Source organism: Jaculus jaculus, chromosome 6 (genome assembly GCF_020740685.1).
Source record: "Jaculus jaculus isolate mJacJac1 chromosome 6, mJacJac1.mat.Y.cur, whole genome shotgun sequence".
NCBI classification, from domain to species: domain Eukaryota; kingdom Metazoa; phylum Chordata; class Mammalia; order Rodentia; family Dipodidae; genus Jaculus; species Jaculus jaculus.
The window spans coordinates 148,662,030-148,679,101 of NC_059107.1; the positions used below are offsets into that span (position 1 = coordinate 148,662,030).

The window sequence follows — 17,072 nt, forward strand, 5'->3', positions numbered from 1 at the left end:
TGGCCAACCCATTCTTGGTAGTGGAACTGAATGAAGGCTTCCATCTCTGGCCTTCCCTTTGGCAGGTTGAGAGTTTTCTGCCCTGGTCATCCTACCTGGGTTCCTAAAGAGGGCGCCATGCTAGCCTGGAAGTCAGTTTCTCTATGCCAGACTCCAGTGAGTACAGACCACCTTCCAAATGAGGAACGTAGGAATGCTACCCTGGCAGCACATTCTGTGCCCTTCCTCAGAAAGACAGCAACTGCTAACTGCTCTGTGAGAACCAGTGCAAGAGACACTTATGAACGCATTCATGCATGATTGAATACACGAAACTTCCCTTTAAAAGCGCCTATCCCCCGCTGGGCATGGTGGCAAATACCTTTCATCCCAGCGCTCAGGAGGCAGAGGTAGGAGGATCGTTGTGAGTTCAAGGCCAGCCTGGGACTACAGAATGAATTCCAGGTCAGCCTGGGCTAGAGCAAGACCCTACCTCAGAAAACAAACAAACAAACAAAAACAAGACCTTATCTCCTATCCCCAGGCTAGGAAGATGTCAGCAATTAAGAGCCCGATGGCCATGCACATCTGTGACCCCAGTCCAGGTGAGGGTGCATCCTCTCAAGAAGCTACACAGACGAGCACTAAGGAAGTCACACAAAGTTCTCCTCTGACCTTCACATGCATGCACGTGGGGTGCATGCATCTGTACATACATGTGCATACACCCTACATCACACACATACACATATATGCAAACAAAAAAAAAAATCCTATCCCCTACGGGCCCCAAAAATAAAATTTTAAGAAATCAGGATGAAATATATTACCAGTATTTACTTCAAGATAAGAAGCAAAAATGGAAGTAGCAGGAAAAAATATAAAAGACTAAAAAAAAAAAAATCAGGGAACCAAATGAAATGAAAGTAAAAAAAGTTAAGGTCACCATCTGATTTCTTTTTAGTCTTACCAGTAACTGCTTATGTTCAGACAAGAAATAAAGAAGTTCGTTTTTCTGACTCAACCACATATTTTTAAAATTCTGTGAAAACGTTTTGATTCAATACGTCTAAGAGCAAGAACGTTTCTCAAGAAAATAATCAGAAATTAAGGTGAAAATGGGGGTCAACATAGAAGAGTTCCTAAAGCCTTGTTCATAATAACCAGAAATTTGGAACTGTTGGAATATTTGGTAAAGTAAACTTGGCTTAATATATTACAGTATGTCCATAAATGGAATATTATGAAGCCTTCTAAAATATCTTTATGGTAATATTTATTGACATAGAAAGATACAGGATATAAAAGGATTTTTTTAAAAAGCAAAGCTATAAAGAATATAATCTAACTGGATAAAACCACATAGAGATAAAGAAATAGATTAAAATATAAAAACAGAGCAAGAGTAATTTATCAAACTGGGAATCAGAGCAGAAATGGCTTTTTTAACTTTAGCGTTTGTATTTTAATCACTTCCATAACAAACATATATTGCTCATGTGATTTCTTTAAAGGATATTTAAAAAAAAAATTACAGGCTATGGGAGGTTTATACTTCCTATGTCTTCCCATGGAGGGCCAGAGTTGAACTGACTAAGGAGCGCGGTTACCACCCCTTCCCCACCCTGCCCTTCTGTAAACGACGACTACAGCTCAGACTCCCATGTGGGAAGCTTTAACGCCACCAGCCCTCCTTTTCAGTGGTTGCTGGACAAGGGTTCATTCCTAACTCAAAGAGCCTCCCATGGAGTAATTATTCATACCAGTGGCAAAGACATCAGCTTTGAAGGATGGTACTGATAATGTGCCACTGCTGCTGGTCACACCCAGCAAGCTGTCTTCTTTTTTTTTTCCCCTGTTTTTCCAGAAACATAGCCATCTTTCAGACTGGCTTTCAGTAAGGCAGGTTGCTTAGCAACAGCCAAGACACTCAGGAAAGAGAAGAGAGGGAAGAAGGTGTCTGCCGGAGAGGTTTTATGACCAAAATGAGTTGCCCGACGTGTGTCTGGTTGCTTTCAAGGTAACCTAATAAGAGATAACACCTGGCTATTTTTGCTACATGAGGCAAAATGCTTGGCTTCTGCCCAGAAGGGCAATTATCTCAAAGTCTTGGCAGGCCCCTATGGTATGAGAAATAGTAACTAACATAGAAGTTGGGGGAAAAGAGAATCACTGACCTTCATAAATACTGATGATATGAGGATGGTTGAGGGATGACATGATCTCAATCTCTCGTCTGATGTGAACCATGTCTTGTTCATCCTTAATTTTGTCCTTACGAATGGATTTTATAGCAACCTATAAAGTCAGGAAATGAAATGTTACTCAGAGAACTAAACAGATGCAAATCGGCCGGTGGGGGAGTTGGTAAAATAAATACAGATGTTACTTGTTGGCAGAACTGATAATCACCAAAATAAAGCTTTGAAATACCTCCGTTACGTCTTTCATTTGTAGCAAAAAACACCCTACTTCTGCAATAGAAAACATTAGGTTTGACCAGCCTAGAGGTTGGGATGCTAGATTTGTTGTTTTATTTTCATAAAGCAACTATTGCTTAGCTAGACCTGATTCATTAACTCTAGGAATCATGGTCCTTTGAAAGAAAAAAAAGGGGGTAGTGAAATGGGTTTATAGAGCACTGATGATCAAATATGGTAAGGTGAAATGTGGACCACTCCATTCCACTGTGCAGCTGGGGTAGTGGTTACTTAAAAAAAAAAAAGCCTCCTTGTGTGGTCAATCTTGAGACCAGTTCTGTCTCAGACCTTGGCTTTGAAGACTCCAGCCTATGCTGTGTTTACACATTTGCTCAGAAGCCTAATCTTTCCTGCATCCTCCTCCTTCCAAGGCACCTTCAGCTGCCAGGGGTGTGACAGTCAGGCTCTTCCAGAGACAAATCGAAATAAAACAAAGAGAGCAGCAGCAGCTCATCGCTCTCTGTGCCTGTTCCGGGAGCATCATTTTCCAATGCTCCCTGCCAATGTCATCAGCAAATCCAAAACTCTAGAGAATGGCCAGGGCCAGCACCCAGAGTGGTCACTCAAAGGAAACACATCAGTTAAAAAGGCATTAGATGGCAAAGGAATCTAATAAGGAGAAATGCATTTCTAGTGGGCTTATCTTTGCTCATAAACAAGTGGGTTGGTAATGGGGGGGGTCGGCGAGTGCAAAACTACACAGAGAGGGATACCCATGGATGACAAGCCACTAATCAATTAGTTGCTGACTCCAAAAAGCCTGCTTAGCAGCCTCCCAAGCAGGTCCGCTCCTGACATCCATTTATCCACCCTTTCCTAGGTGAAAGGCAGCGAGCCCATCCACCTAGATGATGAAGGAGTGGGGCGTGGCACCATCTGTAGAAAAACCCGAGGCCTCTCATCAGCAGTCCCCGACCACACCTTGACTGGCACAGGACAGCCCTCGGCCAGCCACGGGACGAGTGCACTCACATTCCCAGAGCATCTGCAGCTTTCGACCTGCGCGGCTCTCCACCAGAACTATAAAAAAGAAGCACTCCTTCAACACTGCACATCCACCTGGGACTCGAGAGGAATGGGAAGTGGTCGCTCTTGGTTTTGCTATTTGCTGACCTCCCAGAAAGCAGGCGAGGTGGGCCCAGCTGCTCCCTGTAGTTCTCGTGTGCGCTCGGGTCTCCTTCCTCAGTGTGACTTCACGGGGACGTGGGCCTCTACTACACTCTACCTACGTTCCTGAGCACCCACCTTGCTGGCTGGTGTGTACCTTCTGGCCTTGGCCTTACCCCCTGCTTGGCATGTGTTAGGCAGCAGGTAGAAAGAAAAGCAAGGAGAGGAGGAAGGATGAGGCGGGGAGGAGAGTGGGAGGAAAGGTTGAACGTATTAGGATGATGGGACCCCCAGACCTAAGAAGTGGTGGTGAAGTTGGAACAGAGGAGAAGGAACCACTCCAGCTAAGTATGATGCCCACACAGACACGGAAGGAGCAAGGTGATTTAGGATTATACGTCTTTTCTCTATGAGCAATTGAAAAATGGAGGAAGCAGATACAAAGTATAAGTTGGGGGGGCCGGCGTTGGAGAGATGGCTCAGAGGTGCTTGCCTGTGAAGCCTAAAGACCAAGGTTCAATTCCCCAGAACCCACATAAAGCCAGACGCACAAAATAGTGCATGTGTCTGGAGTTCATTCTTTGCAGTGGCGAGAGGCCCTGGCATGCTAATTCTCTATTTGTCTTTTCCCCTCTCTCTCTCAAATAAATAAATAAAATATTTTTTTTACAAAAAAAAAGTAGATGATGGATTGCTATGGTCCCAGGAGAGGCGCTACCCTCCCTTAGGTCATGAGTGGACCACGAGACTAGGCTCAGCAGATGGTCCTGGGGGCTGGTTACAGAAAATTGCATAGAGATGAATGAGCCTTCCAGCTTAAAGACAGACTCTTTGTCACCATAGTGCCAGGCTCTGCACTACCCTCTGCCCCCCATGACAGGCCCATTCAGTGTGCAGCAAGGAAAGCCTCATCTGCTTACATCAGATGTAAAACTATGACTGGAAGGCTTTATTTTGACTGAGTAAGGCTTTCATCCTGGGGACTGGTTCCTGGAGGGACGCACACAGACGCACAGGCCAGGGAGGGTGTGGGTGGCTGCTAGACCAGCTTCTGCATTCCTCCATAAATAAAGACAGGTCAAGGGTAGAAACCACCGCTTTGGTTATGCACCAAGCTGAACTTGGCCTCCAGGAGGTCCAATTGTCAAATTACAATAAGAATACAGTCTTTCATCATCCAGGGTCCAGCAGGGTAGAGACATTCTAGAGGGTAAGAAAGTGAGCCCCTGTCAGTCCTTCCCAGGCATCAAGCAGCAGGCCCAATGGCCCCACGGTGCAAGTTCCAGGGCAGGGCCTCGAGCCAGGCAGGAAAAGGAAAGTGCCCACATTCTAGTCGTCCCCCACTGGGCACTGGGGCAAACTCAAAGGGCTCTATACATGTTAATAACCATGGTGACTGACCCTCCACAAAAGCTTCCCTGGGCCTACAATACATCTTCCCCTGAAGATGCCAGGGGGCTCATTCTGCTGGGCAGTCTGAAGGAGACAAAAGCTAGAAACCATGCAGGGTGGCACAGCTGCCAATGCCAGAGGGCAGACACTTGGTTCCACCCCTCAGATGAGCCCAGCAAGGTCAGCCAGCCAGGTAATGGCAAACCAAGGAAACGCTCACAGTAATCCTCATGGCCAGCATGTTCACGCAGCAGCAAATACGCCAGACAGACACTGTGTTAAGAGCTTTGCGTGCCAAGGAGTGTGGCACCCTTGTCCACGCTTCGGCTTCATGCGGCCCCCTGAGAGACACCATCCCTGGGCTGAGTGGATACTCATTGCATGTCAGCCATTTTGACTCAAAGTGAGTGTCTCAGTCAGTAGAACCTTCCTGGCTTCCTTAGAGCAAACGTGAATTCCTCCTGGTTCCTCAAGAGACAGTGAGTGGAGGTCCTGAGCATGGACATGGCATCGGTTGCCAAAGGATACATAGGAATAGACAACACCATCCTGGGTGTTTAAGTGGTGGCATCACCTGAAATGGGAAGCTCAGAAGAGCTGAGGCCACTATCATAGCACCTGAGGTGGAGACCAGACAGGAGGATAAGCAACCTGAACCCAAAACGCAACCCAGGAAGCACCCCCATCACCCCTCACTGCTGCTTATTCAACTAAAAAGGGAAATATGATGTCGCAGTGTCTGCTCCAGCCTCGGTCCATTCACATGTTCTCTCTGAGGACTTGCCCTTAACTGGGCTACACAAAAATCACACCAAAAAAAAAAAAAAAAATGATGATCTTGGGCTACAGAGATGGCTTAGTAATTAAGGCACTTGCCTGCGAAGCCTAAAGACCCATGTTCAACTCCCCAGTTCCCAAGTAAGCCAGACACACAGAGTAAGGCTGGCCCAAGGTCACGGATATGCACAAGGCGGCACACGCGTCTGGAGTTCAATGGCAGTAGCTGGAGGACCTAGAGCCCCAACTCTCTCTGTCTCTCTCTCTCTCATACAAACAATGATGGTCTCCCCTCATGTCCAGGCTACGAGAGAAGTGTACATACATGCGCAGCACTGTCAAGGAAAGCCCCTCTCAGTCTTCTTCATCTCTCACATCTTAACAGTTAAGGTAAGGACAGGGCTCCAGGGGAATCACTGCCAAGTGTCTGCATTCACACACCCTCCCTGCTTTCCAAAGCAGGTCCAAGGGCAAGCCTGGGGCAAGGAGCTCAGGTGTGTGCATGCCCCACACCATGCAGCCAACATGCATCAGTGGTTGTGAGTCTACACAACACCATGTGCCCTATAAAACGGTCCGCTTTTAAATAAGCCACCCTATAGTTTAACGCTGAAGCCTTGTGCAGTACCGGCTTGGCTGCAGCCCTGTGAATTCTGCCCTGTGGTACCTGCTGTGTAAGAGGCACGCTTGGACCAGCTTATTCCTACCTCTCGTTAAGTGCAATGGGGCTTGGCCTCCTCTTTGGGGTTGGCGGGTTTTCTTTTTTCTTTTTATTTTTAATCAGAGAGAGAAAAAGAGAGAGATCTGGTACCCCAGGGTCTCTAGCCACTGCAACCAAACTCCGGACACATGTTGCCACCTTGTGCGCATTTGCAACCTTGCGCACGTGTCACCTTGTGCGTCTGGCTTACGTCGGATCTGGGGAGTCGAGCACGGGCCCTTCAGCTTCTGAGGCAGGTGCCTTAAAGGCTAAGCCATCTCTCCAGCCTAGGTTTCTTTTTCTTTCTTTTTCTTTTGAATAATTGCTGCAAACACACCTGCTTTGCAGTCCATGGGAAGTCAGCCCTCTTCTTTTGAGACTGCTATGTACGTTGAGGGCCTGGTGACATACACAGGCAAGGGTGGTGAAGCGGGGACGGGGAACAGACAGGCAGAGGGCACACTCAGACTTTTCCTACCCGGGTGACCTCAGGCAATCCCAGAGCTCATTGGTCTGCTTCCCCACGTGGAAATGGGATTAGCAACCCTGCCTCCTGGGCTTGTGAAGAGGACAAATAACATAAGTGCCAAGCCAGCACACGGCGCTCACTGAGCGGCGGTGGTTACAAGCCAGGCCTGTCCAAGGGACCCAGTGATGCAGGTTCCTGGACCATGCTGAAGGATTATCAGAACCACAGCATGTCCTACATAAGCCACTCCTCTTACAACCCTCACTCATTCTCTCTCTTCAACAGTGGCAAACAGAGGTTAAAATTTAAATCTGTGCCCGGGAGGTATAGAGAGGGTACCCGTGTAGAGTCAGACCTGTTTGGGAGCATGAGCCTCCAGGCAGGCTGTGGGCCCACAACTGAGGCAATCGCCGCCCTCCTCCAAGCTTGGTCATCTTTCCTGATGCTCATTCGCTGTCATAAGCCAGCCTGGAGGGAATAAGCTAGAACAGCACCTCTCAAATAAGAGATGCCTGGACCAAGCAAGTTCCCTACCATTGAGCTATACCCACAATCCTTTTATTTTTATTTTTATTTTTTAATTTGGAGACACAGTCTCCCTTAATTGCCCAGGCTAGCCTGGAACAAGGTCTGTGGTTCGGGCCTTGAACTTGCAATCCTCCTCCCTCGGACTTCCGAGTGGCTAGAGTTATGGGCCTATGCCTCCAGGCCTGGCTCCTGACAGTCTTCCTAATTGATAACAATAGCTGGGTGACATTTAGTATGTGTTAGCTGTGTGCCTATAAACCTTATTCATTTAGTCCTAACTGCAGCCTCATTTCTTTAAAAGAACACTGAGGCACAGAGACAGTAAATGTTGCCGCAAATCCATCAAACAGCTTGTGAAATAAGGAGATAGAACTGGAGGCCAGGTGCTGAGCTTGGAGGCTGCCGGCTCCCAAGGTCACGGGCACAGATGTGATAAACAGCAACTTGGAGAGTAAGGGTCGGGAAGGTTCTAGTGGACGGATCACCAAAGCCTGGTGAGATGGTCACACGGGAAGATAGGAAGATGATGACGACAAAGTTTGACTGGACCTAAATTGATGTCCCTGAAGGGACACAGCTGGGGGGGGGGGGCTAAGCAGAGGGAGAAGGCCAGCGATGAACATTGTGTGAGCATCAGTTAGTGAGAACAAGGCCGCATCTAATCCCAGCAACATAGGCCGGCCATGTCCTTGCTATTCACACGGTGTGATCTCATACCTGCCACACTGCAGTTCCATGGGCCACCAGTGGAGGGGCAGGGCACTGAGTCAGGCAGCAGCAGAGCATGGCTCCTTTCTTACCAAGCCCTCCTGCCCTGGGCTCCTCAGCAGGGGAGCAGGAGCCCTGGCAAGAAGGGCCAGTATCTGACACTCTCATCCAGAAGCCCCATAGACTTCGAGGCAAGGTCTGGCTCTGCATGGGCCACACACACCCAGGGGCTCCCTACACCACCACGTGACTAGTACTCAGAAAGCCTGGGTTGTTATACTCAGTGCCACCCAGAAGACTATGTTGCAACGGAGAAGCCTTAATCAATTCAATGACCCTCAGCTCAGCTCAGTGTGGAGGAGCCTGGCCAGCTCAGACCAACCCTCCAGCAAGTTGCCAGGATGTAACAGGCCCCACAGGGCCCCAGCCAGCTCTGCCTCAGGGGCCTGTTGTTGGCTCTTCTGCTCTTCCCCTGGCCTGTTCATTCACGTTGGCATATGGGTGTTTTGTTTTGTTTTGCTTTGCTTTGTTTTCGTACAGGAGCAGGTAGAAGCCAAGAGTTGTACACACAGGCTCTGGGGCAGCACACCATTGCAAGAAGCTCTGGAAAAAACACATAGCTCGGCAGCCTGTTCCCAATCCTCAATTTCCTAAAACCCCCATCAGAGACATGATGAATTCTCAGATGATTTCCATTTTTCGCTTGCCATGGAAAAACGTGATCTCTAGAATTTACACAGCAAAGGTTTGTATATGCCTGACCAGGCTCGGATCTGGAGCGAGAACTGGGACATCTTTATTTACTCAGTCACTCACTCTCGCCTCCTCCCCTCCACCCACCCTGCCCCCTTTGAGGGCCATGCCAGGAATGCACACATGGCAGTGGCAATGCTGCAAGAAGGGAACGTAATGGCTAAGAAACCTCAGGGCAGATTTACACTCTCTGCATGATGCTGGGGATTGTAAACACAAGATAGTGACCATGGCTGGCTGGGAAAGAACCAAAGGAGGAGGTCAAGAGAAAGCCAGTGGGAAGTTAGTGTCGAGTGATCACGCCACAAGTGAGCAATGAGCTAACTGAGAGGGGCAGGCAGGTTCTCTGAGCCAGCGAGCCATCAGAGGGTGGGCAGCAGATTACCTGTATCGGATGTGACAGCTGAGGGAGGGAAGAGGGATGTTGAAATACTGAATGGAGCTGGGGCTGGGGGGAGACCTGGTATCATAGTTGTGCAACATCTAGGGTGCTTCTGTTGTACTGTGAAGTCTAGGAAGCCCATCTTAAACCAGTCCCTGTGATCCTGCTGGCCCCTATTATTCTGTAACTTAAGTACGGTGCAGTCATATTACACACTAGATGGCTGACGGAACTAATGAGCTGCCCACGCATACAGAGGGCAATTAAAAATAAGCTGCTTCCTGCAGGAGGCCCAGTGACCCACATAATTTAGCCCTGACAAGTGGAAAATTTGCTCCCGGCAAATACTTCCCTCATCCAAGCCCAAGGTGGGCCTGTGGATGATGTAAGTCCGTGGTGACCTCACGGTCTACCCACAGCCTGGGGCATGAAGAGCCCTCTGGTCACAACACCAGAGATGTTTCTAATTCAGACACTATCAGATGCACAGGGGAGACTCAAATTGCAAGACTGAGAGCTGGGTCTGGGGTCACTAAGCCGTCGGTTATTTCTGGCCCTGTGCATTCCCAAACACCAATCACACCAGCAGAGCACACTCAGCGTTCCGGTTTCTCTTCCAAGTGGCAAGTGTCCTGAGAAAGGAGGGGAGGGGATGAGCCGGGAGCCGAGGGAGCCGAGGGAGCCGAGGTCGCCTCCACCGCATGTCTGATGCCTTTGCTGCTGCTATTTACGGCACTGCGTGGGTAAGTCAAAGCTGGACAACGCGCATGTACGGACCTCTGAACCCAGCGGAGCCCTGGCTGGAACGGTTCAGAAGCTCGCATCGGCACTTGGTATATTGTCAGCACTTCCAACAACTTGGTCAAGGAAGCTTTTCCAAGGAGAGATCCTTGGGTCATAAAGCCACAGGCACAGTTTCCCCACACCCTCAGATGAGGATGACACCAGTGAGGCCACCCTATCACACTGTGTGTAAGAGGCAGTGCAGAGAAAGCAAAGCAACCATGACATCACCAGTAGACATTAGAGCCATAAGCACCCTAGATGGTACTATGCCTACATCCTCAGTGGACAGAGGTTTAAGTACAGGTCCAGGTTAGTGACCCTAACAGAGGTTTAAGTACAGGTCCAGGTTAGTGACCCTAATACTAACACCTGTATTACAACAAGAACGTCCTGAGTGCCACTTCAGGAGGAATTAAGCAGGGAGTCCTGACCAAATACTAAGCCGCAGAAGAGCTAACACTGGCACACAAAGGTTTATTAACATTCATGTGTGAGGCAGGCTCCTGTAGCAACCATCGCCAGAAGTGCTGCATTATTAATACGTCAAGACAAGGACTGACAGATCCCTCTAAGCGCACTGGCAAAACAGGCTCGTTTCGCAGTATGGCACACAATTTCATCTCTCTCTAGCGCTAGGGCGCTGTCCTTGCATAGCCAAGTGGTGACACTGTTTTCAGTACAATTCGCTCCAAAGATGTTGCTTCAATTTCTGGAGCCTGACTTGATGTCACACGTGAATAAGCACACTTAAGAGGCTTTTACCCCATCATTCCTTAAGTTACTGCCAATATTGTTTTAAATATTAACTTCAGGCGGCTACTAAACCACAGACCTTGGGAACACACAAGACCTAAGAGGCTACATTCTATTTCCACAGAAAGAGGAAATTAGTTCATTGAACATAACCTGCCTGGTGGGGGATGGAAACAAAGTTGTTAATTATATAACAGGCAGAAGCAGAGGCTTTAAGTTTTATTTTATATCTGAAGTATGGGTGACTTTATGGATATCTGAGGGAAAGATTCCTCAGAAGTTATTTTTACCCTGGCAAAATTCCTTCTACTTGGAAAAGTTATTAATAGCAATTACAGTGTGCAAAAACATACCATTCTGAGGGAGACAATGTCACTGGCTGCCGTGTGTGTCCCTTTGGCCTCAGGAGAGCACCCGATGTCACCTCTGGATCTCATTCATTGTTACCCCACTAGCAGCAGGGTGACCTTGGTTCTTTGCAAGGGAAGCTCTTTGCTCATTACTCCAAGAGCCAATGGGCCGTACCCAGCTGGCCCTCCTTCCCAGCTCCACTGCAGGAGAGCCTGCAGGTTCCTCAGCTGCTCACAAACCTGCCCGGATGTTGGCAGCAGAGTCCCTCCAACTACAAACGGCCAGTCCTAAGCAATAACAGCTGACCGCCCAAGAGGAGGCTCAGTCCCAAGGAGGAATTTCCTGCTGCCCCACTAGGTGCAGACTTATCCAGTACTCAACCCTCAGTTTCTACCCCTGAGAAGACTCGGGGAGGGGTCCATGGTCATCCCTGGCTTGCACTCGAGCAGAGGCCTGCTGGAGAAGTGTGCTCACGTCCCTGGAGGTTTGCCTCTCCGCTAGGATCTCTGCACGTTCTACCAACTGTGACTAACCTTCTCACCTAGCCACCTCCATCCCATCCTTCCCAAGACATGACCTGTCCCCTGCAACAAGCCCCATGATATATACCTGGGTCCCCTTGGCATCGCCTGGCTCACCGTTATTTGTAAGCCCGATTCATACCAAAACCATCTCTATGGCATACCCAGGACTGAACAACGCGCACTAGTACAAATGAAAAGGCGTTGCTCAAATCTACTCCAAGGATGACAAAAGGACTGGAAAAAAGTGTGTAAAACCACAGTAGGTCTTCTTGTTCCATCCAACCTAAACCCCAGCCCCTGCTGCCAGGCCTTCTTTGCACATCTCTCGGGCACCAAATCCTCACTTGCCCTCAAATCCCTCAGGCTGAACTTCCTGTCTTGTGAATGGAGATAATAACAGAGCGCACTCCAGGAAGGTTCGGGATGATTCACGATAACAGCTAACAGTAATCATAATAATTACCAGCTATCACGCCATGTGCCATGTGCCAGGTACCATTCTGTTAAATCTTTCAACCTCTCAACTCATTAAGTTCTTGCAACAACATTATTTCTGCTTTCTCAATGAACATAAGTAGAGTCGGAGGGAGGTTAGGTAACGTGTCCTAAGGCACGCAACTGATAAATTAGGGGAACTGAGTCTCTCTAAACCCAAAGGCCATATTCTTTCTTCTTTTTTTTTTTCTTTCTTTCATCTTTGTTTCTGCCTGGGTGTGTATAGTATATGTGGTACATTGTATGTATGTATATATGTATGTATGTATAATGTATGTGCTGATGCACATGCCCCGGGTGCACAGAGGCAAGACAAGAACATTCGATGTCCTCTATCACTCTTCAAGTTTATTTCCTGGAAGAAGTCTCCCTGAACCTGGAGGTGCCACTTACATGCAGACTGGCCAGCCAGAGTCCCAGAGATTATCCGGTCTCCACTCCCCACAGGCCTGGGGTTACAAGTCTTATGGCCACGCCCAGCTTTTTACAAAGTGCAGGGGAATCTAACTCAGGGTGAGTTAGGGCCTCTCAGGCCCTCAGGCTTGTGTGGAAAGTGCTCTAACTACTGAACCATTTGGTTGCCCCCCACACACAAGGCCATGTTTTTTAAAATGTTACCACCCTGACAATGTGAAGTGTACAGTGTGGCATTTGTACATGGAACTTGTCTGAAAATATGACCTGAACTGGCATCTCTAGTTATGAAGACCCCATCCAAAGTCTATTTTATTTTTTTCTTGGCTCATATTTAAACCACTTCCATCTTTAAAAGCCCATCAGTGTTCCCTGCCACTGTCTCTGTGGCCAGCCAGGGCAGGTGGGCAAGGGCAAAGGCAAAATCAGACATGGCCATCTGAGAGGTGTGTGTCTAAAATGCTGCGGCCATGAGTCGGATCAGCAGCAAGCAATTTCGGAAAACAACTGCTCTGGACAGACAAGCCATTGAGCCAGCTCTGCAGGATGACCCTGGGCTCATCCTTTCAGATAGTTTACAGCCCAGCTTGAGGGAGAAAACCCCAGGATCTCCTACCTCCTGGGCCTCTCCGCCCCCACACCAGGGATGAACGTCCTGGGTTTGCTTCTTGCTCCCTATGGCAACAGAGGTCACACTACAGAGAAGCTCTCACCTTCCCAGCAAGCAGTCTTTGTGGGAACTCTGAGTAAACGCACGGACCTGTGCAGAAGGGGAGCCTGCTCAGGAGCACCCAATTTCCACCCTGTTCCTTCAAACCAGCATAGAGGCTCACCACGCAGCACCACCCCCCAACAAGAGCTAAGGCCGCATCTCCATTGCCCCTTTCTCATACCATACCTTACACACAGTCTCCTTCCCCATAAAAAGGGCTGTACCTGGGCTGGAGAGATGGCTCAACAGGTAAGGCACTTGCCTGCAAAGTCTAAGGGCCCAGGTTCAAACTCCCTAGCACCTATGTAAAGCTAGACGCACAAAGAGGCGCTTGCGTCTGGGGATCTTTTGCAGCAGCTCCCCAGTGCACCGCGTTCAACCCGCCTCCCTCTCCTTGCAATGAATTAAATGATTTTTTTTTTTTTAAAGGCTGTAAGTATTTCACTGGACCAGTGGTCAAAATGTCACCTTCAGGACCCATTCAGATTCTACAACCTTCTCTCACTCCACACTTCTTAGGCTCACAATAATACTGAATTAAATTATTGTGGGGTTTCTCATCGAGGGCTCACTAAGGACCATCTTGACCTACTTTGCACAAAGGTTCAGAAAGACTAGCCATATTCTCTGTCAAATAATGTCCATACTCACAAAATATTTATTAGTCACTACACTACTTTAAATCACAGTTAAAACACAGCCTTGGGCAAGGGAGATGGCATAGTACTTGCTCCTAAAGTCAGCCTGCCAGGGATCCATTCATCAATATTCACATAGAGCCAGATGTACAAAGTGACACCCGTGTCTGGAGTTCATCTGCAGTGAAAATGGCCCTGAAATGAATGACTTTTCTCTCCCTCTCTCCCACTATCTCTTTCCTTACAAATAAGCCAATAAAAATCCTTTTTTAAAAAAAATGCAACAAACATAATATGCTTTAAAAAAAAAAACACCACCTTAAAAAAAATAAAAAATAAAAATAAAAATAAATAAATAAAAAAAACACAACCCCTGCATATGGTGGTACATGGCTTTAATCCCAGCACTTGGGAGGCAGAAGTAGGAGGAATGCCTTGAGTTCGAGGCCACCCTGAGATTACATAATGAATTCCAGGTCAGCCTGGGCTAGAACAAGACCCTACCTTGAAAACCCAGAAGGAAAAAAAAAAAAAAAAAACCTAACAAAAAGAAGTCATTCATGACCAATACCAGACATGGGAAGCAGACTACAAGATAAGAACCAACATTGCCTTGAGCCCTCTGTGTTCCCAATATCTAGGAGAGAATCTAGCCATTTTCTATAAATATTCAATGAGTTGAACTGAATCAGAGTGAACAGCATATGTCATCAGTTTAATAAGAAACAATCCTTTCTTCCATCCACCTTCTGTCATCAACCTGGCCCTACAAGGTTCTAAAGGCAGTCTTCCCGGATTCTACTGTGATCCACATTGCTTTTGTGCTCGTGGACAAGACCACAAACCTCAGATGCAGGACCACACTGGGCAGACGACCTCCTCCTATGTGCAGCGCCTAACCCCCTTCCTTTGACACCTCCTTCCATGAAACTGGCTATTTATTCTGCCACACAGGAAAACGGAACCCAAGGTAGGCGCTCTCATGTTCCCTCAGGCAACATCTTGGTTTCCACAGGAGTCGCATGCTTCCACATTTTGTCAAATCTATAGAACCGCCTGGTGAAGGTGACACTGGCATTGTGACACTTCCTTTCTCCGGAGACTAGCCCTGGGGAAACGAGCTGAGCTATGGAACTGTTCACATGCTGTGGAGCTAGTCAGAACAATGTGAGGACCCGCAAGACAAGGACACTCCTCCCGGGATCGAGCGTCGCCTTGATGGCAGTACTTCATAGGAGCCGTTCCCTGACAACACGACTGTCAGACCCGGCAACCACGGGCCAGAAACATCCCGGCAGGACCCCGCCAAGCCGCTCTCTGATGTACCACACACACAAATACCAATATTCCCCAGATGTTCTCCATGTAAAACATTCGATTTGAGACACAGCTCTTCTTTCCCCAAAACTCTTCTACATTTGTTTAATAGACTCATACAGTTCAGCTAAAACATCCTGGAGCAGACATCTGAAGCCAGCCCGTCTCTAATGTGAACATTCCATCTGCAGAAAAGACGAAGAAGTAAATAAGACAGTCCCTTCCCAAGATTTATACTCTCTGCATCTCTAAGCAGGGTCATAAAATGTGAGCTATGTACAGATAATAATGCGAGTTGCTTTCAAGTGTATTTCTGAGTCCGTCTCAAGTATTAATGTAAGACCGATGCTCTAACAGAGGCTGGTCTGGCATGCTGAAAGGAGAGCTAAATTATCCTTCTTACTCTCTAACAAAATAGTTCAAAAATCTGTCTGGAGAAACCTAGATGACTGAGCTAAAGGTGCATTTTTTTTTTTCTTGTTTCAGAGAGCCAAATACAGCCATAGTTCCTTTATTCCAAAACCACTTATCCTCTAACCCACAATCTGCAAACACAAGTAACAGGTAGTACAATCGGAAATGTACTTGACCTTGAGCCACAGCACAGCCACAGGCTAAATGGGTGACCCTAGCCAACCCTGTTCCCCACAAGTTGGCTCATCCTGTTAGAGAAAAGAAAACAAAACTTCTCTAGATTCATACTGGGGACTTATTCATCTTTGAAGACTGTACAAGGAGAGGACATAACCCCTAGAAAAGGCATCCAATTTAATACCACAGAATCCGCGCACTGACACCATGCAGACGGTCACTTAGTCGTCCGACTAATGCAATTCCAACAAGCTTAGTCACCGCAAATCTGCAGGGAAGCTGGAAAAAAGGAACTAGAAACAGCCTCACTGATGGAACCAAGACACAACAACTAACTTCACTTGTCAACTTCGCCTTCTGTCTCCTGAGCATTCAGCATCGCACATGCGGTCCTTCGTCTGGCTATAGGGCAAAGCACGCTTTCCTTTCTGAAATACAGAAACATGTTTCTATATTTCAAAAAGGAACAAAAAGTTAATGGAGAAGATATACACACTACAAATCGCAGACATGGAAACGACTAAAGATGGGCTGGAGAGGTGGCTTAGTGATTAAGGTGCTTGCCTGTGAAGCTTGAGGACTCATGTTTGTCTCTCCAGGAACCACGTAAGCCAGACGCACAATGTGACGCAGGTACGCAAGGTCGTCCATGCACACAAGATGGCTCTCGTGTGTGGAGTGCCTGTAGGTCCTGGTGTGCCAATTCTCTCTCTCTGGTTGAAAAAAAAAATTAAATTTAAAAAAAATACGCCAGGCATGGTGGCACACACCTTTAATCCCAACACTCGGGAGGCAGAGATAGGAGGATCGCCGTGAGTTCGAGGCTACCCTGAGACTCCCTAGTGAATTCCAGGTCAGCCTGAGCTACAGTGAGACCCTACCTCAAAAAACCAAAAATAAATAAATTACCCAAAGACCCCAATGAAAGGTGTTAGCTATCTACACGGTACTTTGAACAAGGCAAGGAAGTATGCATCTACCCAGCCCAGAGTTTTATTAAGGAGCGCCTACCGTTTTCTGAAGCGAACTGGTTCATAAATGAGTGAACTTCAACTACCTGGAAAGGATGTGTTTATATTTAGAGCTCCAGATGGGCCACGGCTCCCCGCCCCCCTGACTAGAGCTCAAGGAAGGCTGAAGTTCTGCTTCTCCTCCACCCCGCCAGGCCGTGCTCAGCCCGCCAGCCCGGCAGCCTCCCTCCCGCACGGCCTCTGCA

At 47.8% G+C, this 17,072-nt stretch overlaps 1 protein-coding gene across 2 annotated transcripts in view; it reads right to left on the bottom strand.

Moving 5' to 3' along the window:
- Nuak1 (NUAK family kinase 1) overlaps positions 1-17,072 on the bottom strand; it is a 76,485-nt gene that overhangs the window by 39,396 nt on the left and 20,017 nt on the right. For both annotated transcript variants that reach the window (XM_045151960.1, XM_004650236.2), the window contains exon 2: positions 2,157-2,277. In XM_045151960.1, the coding sequence (XP_045007895.1) occupies positions 2,157-2,229 (73 nt within the window). In that variant the 5' untranslated portion in view covers positions 2,230-2,277. The remainder of the gene's footprint in view (positions 1-2,156; positions 2,278-17,072) is intronic.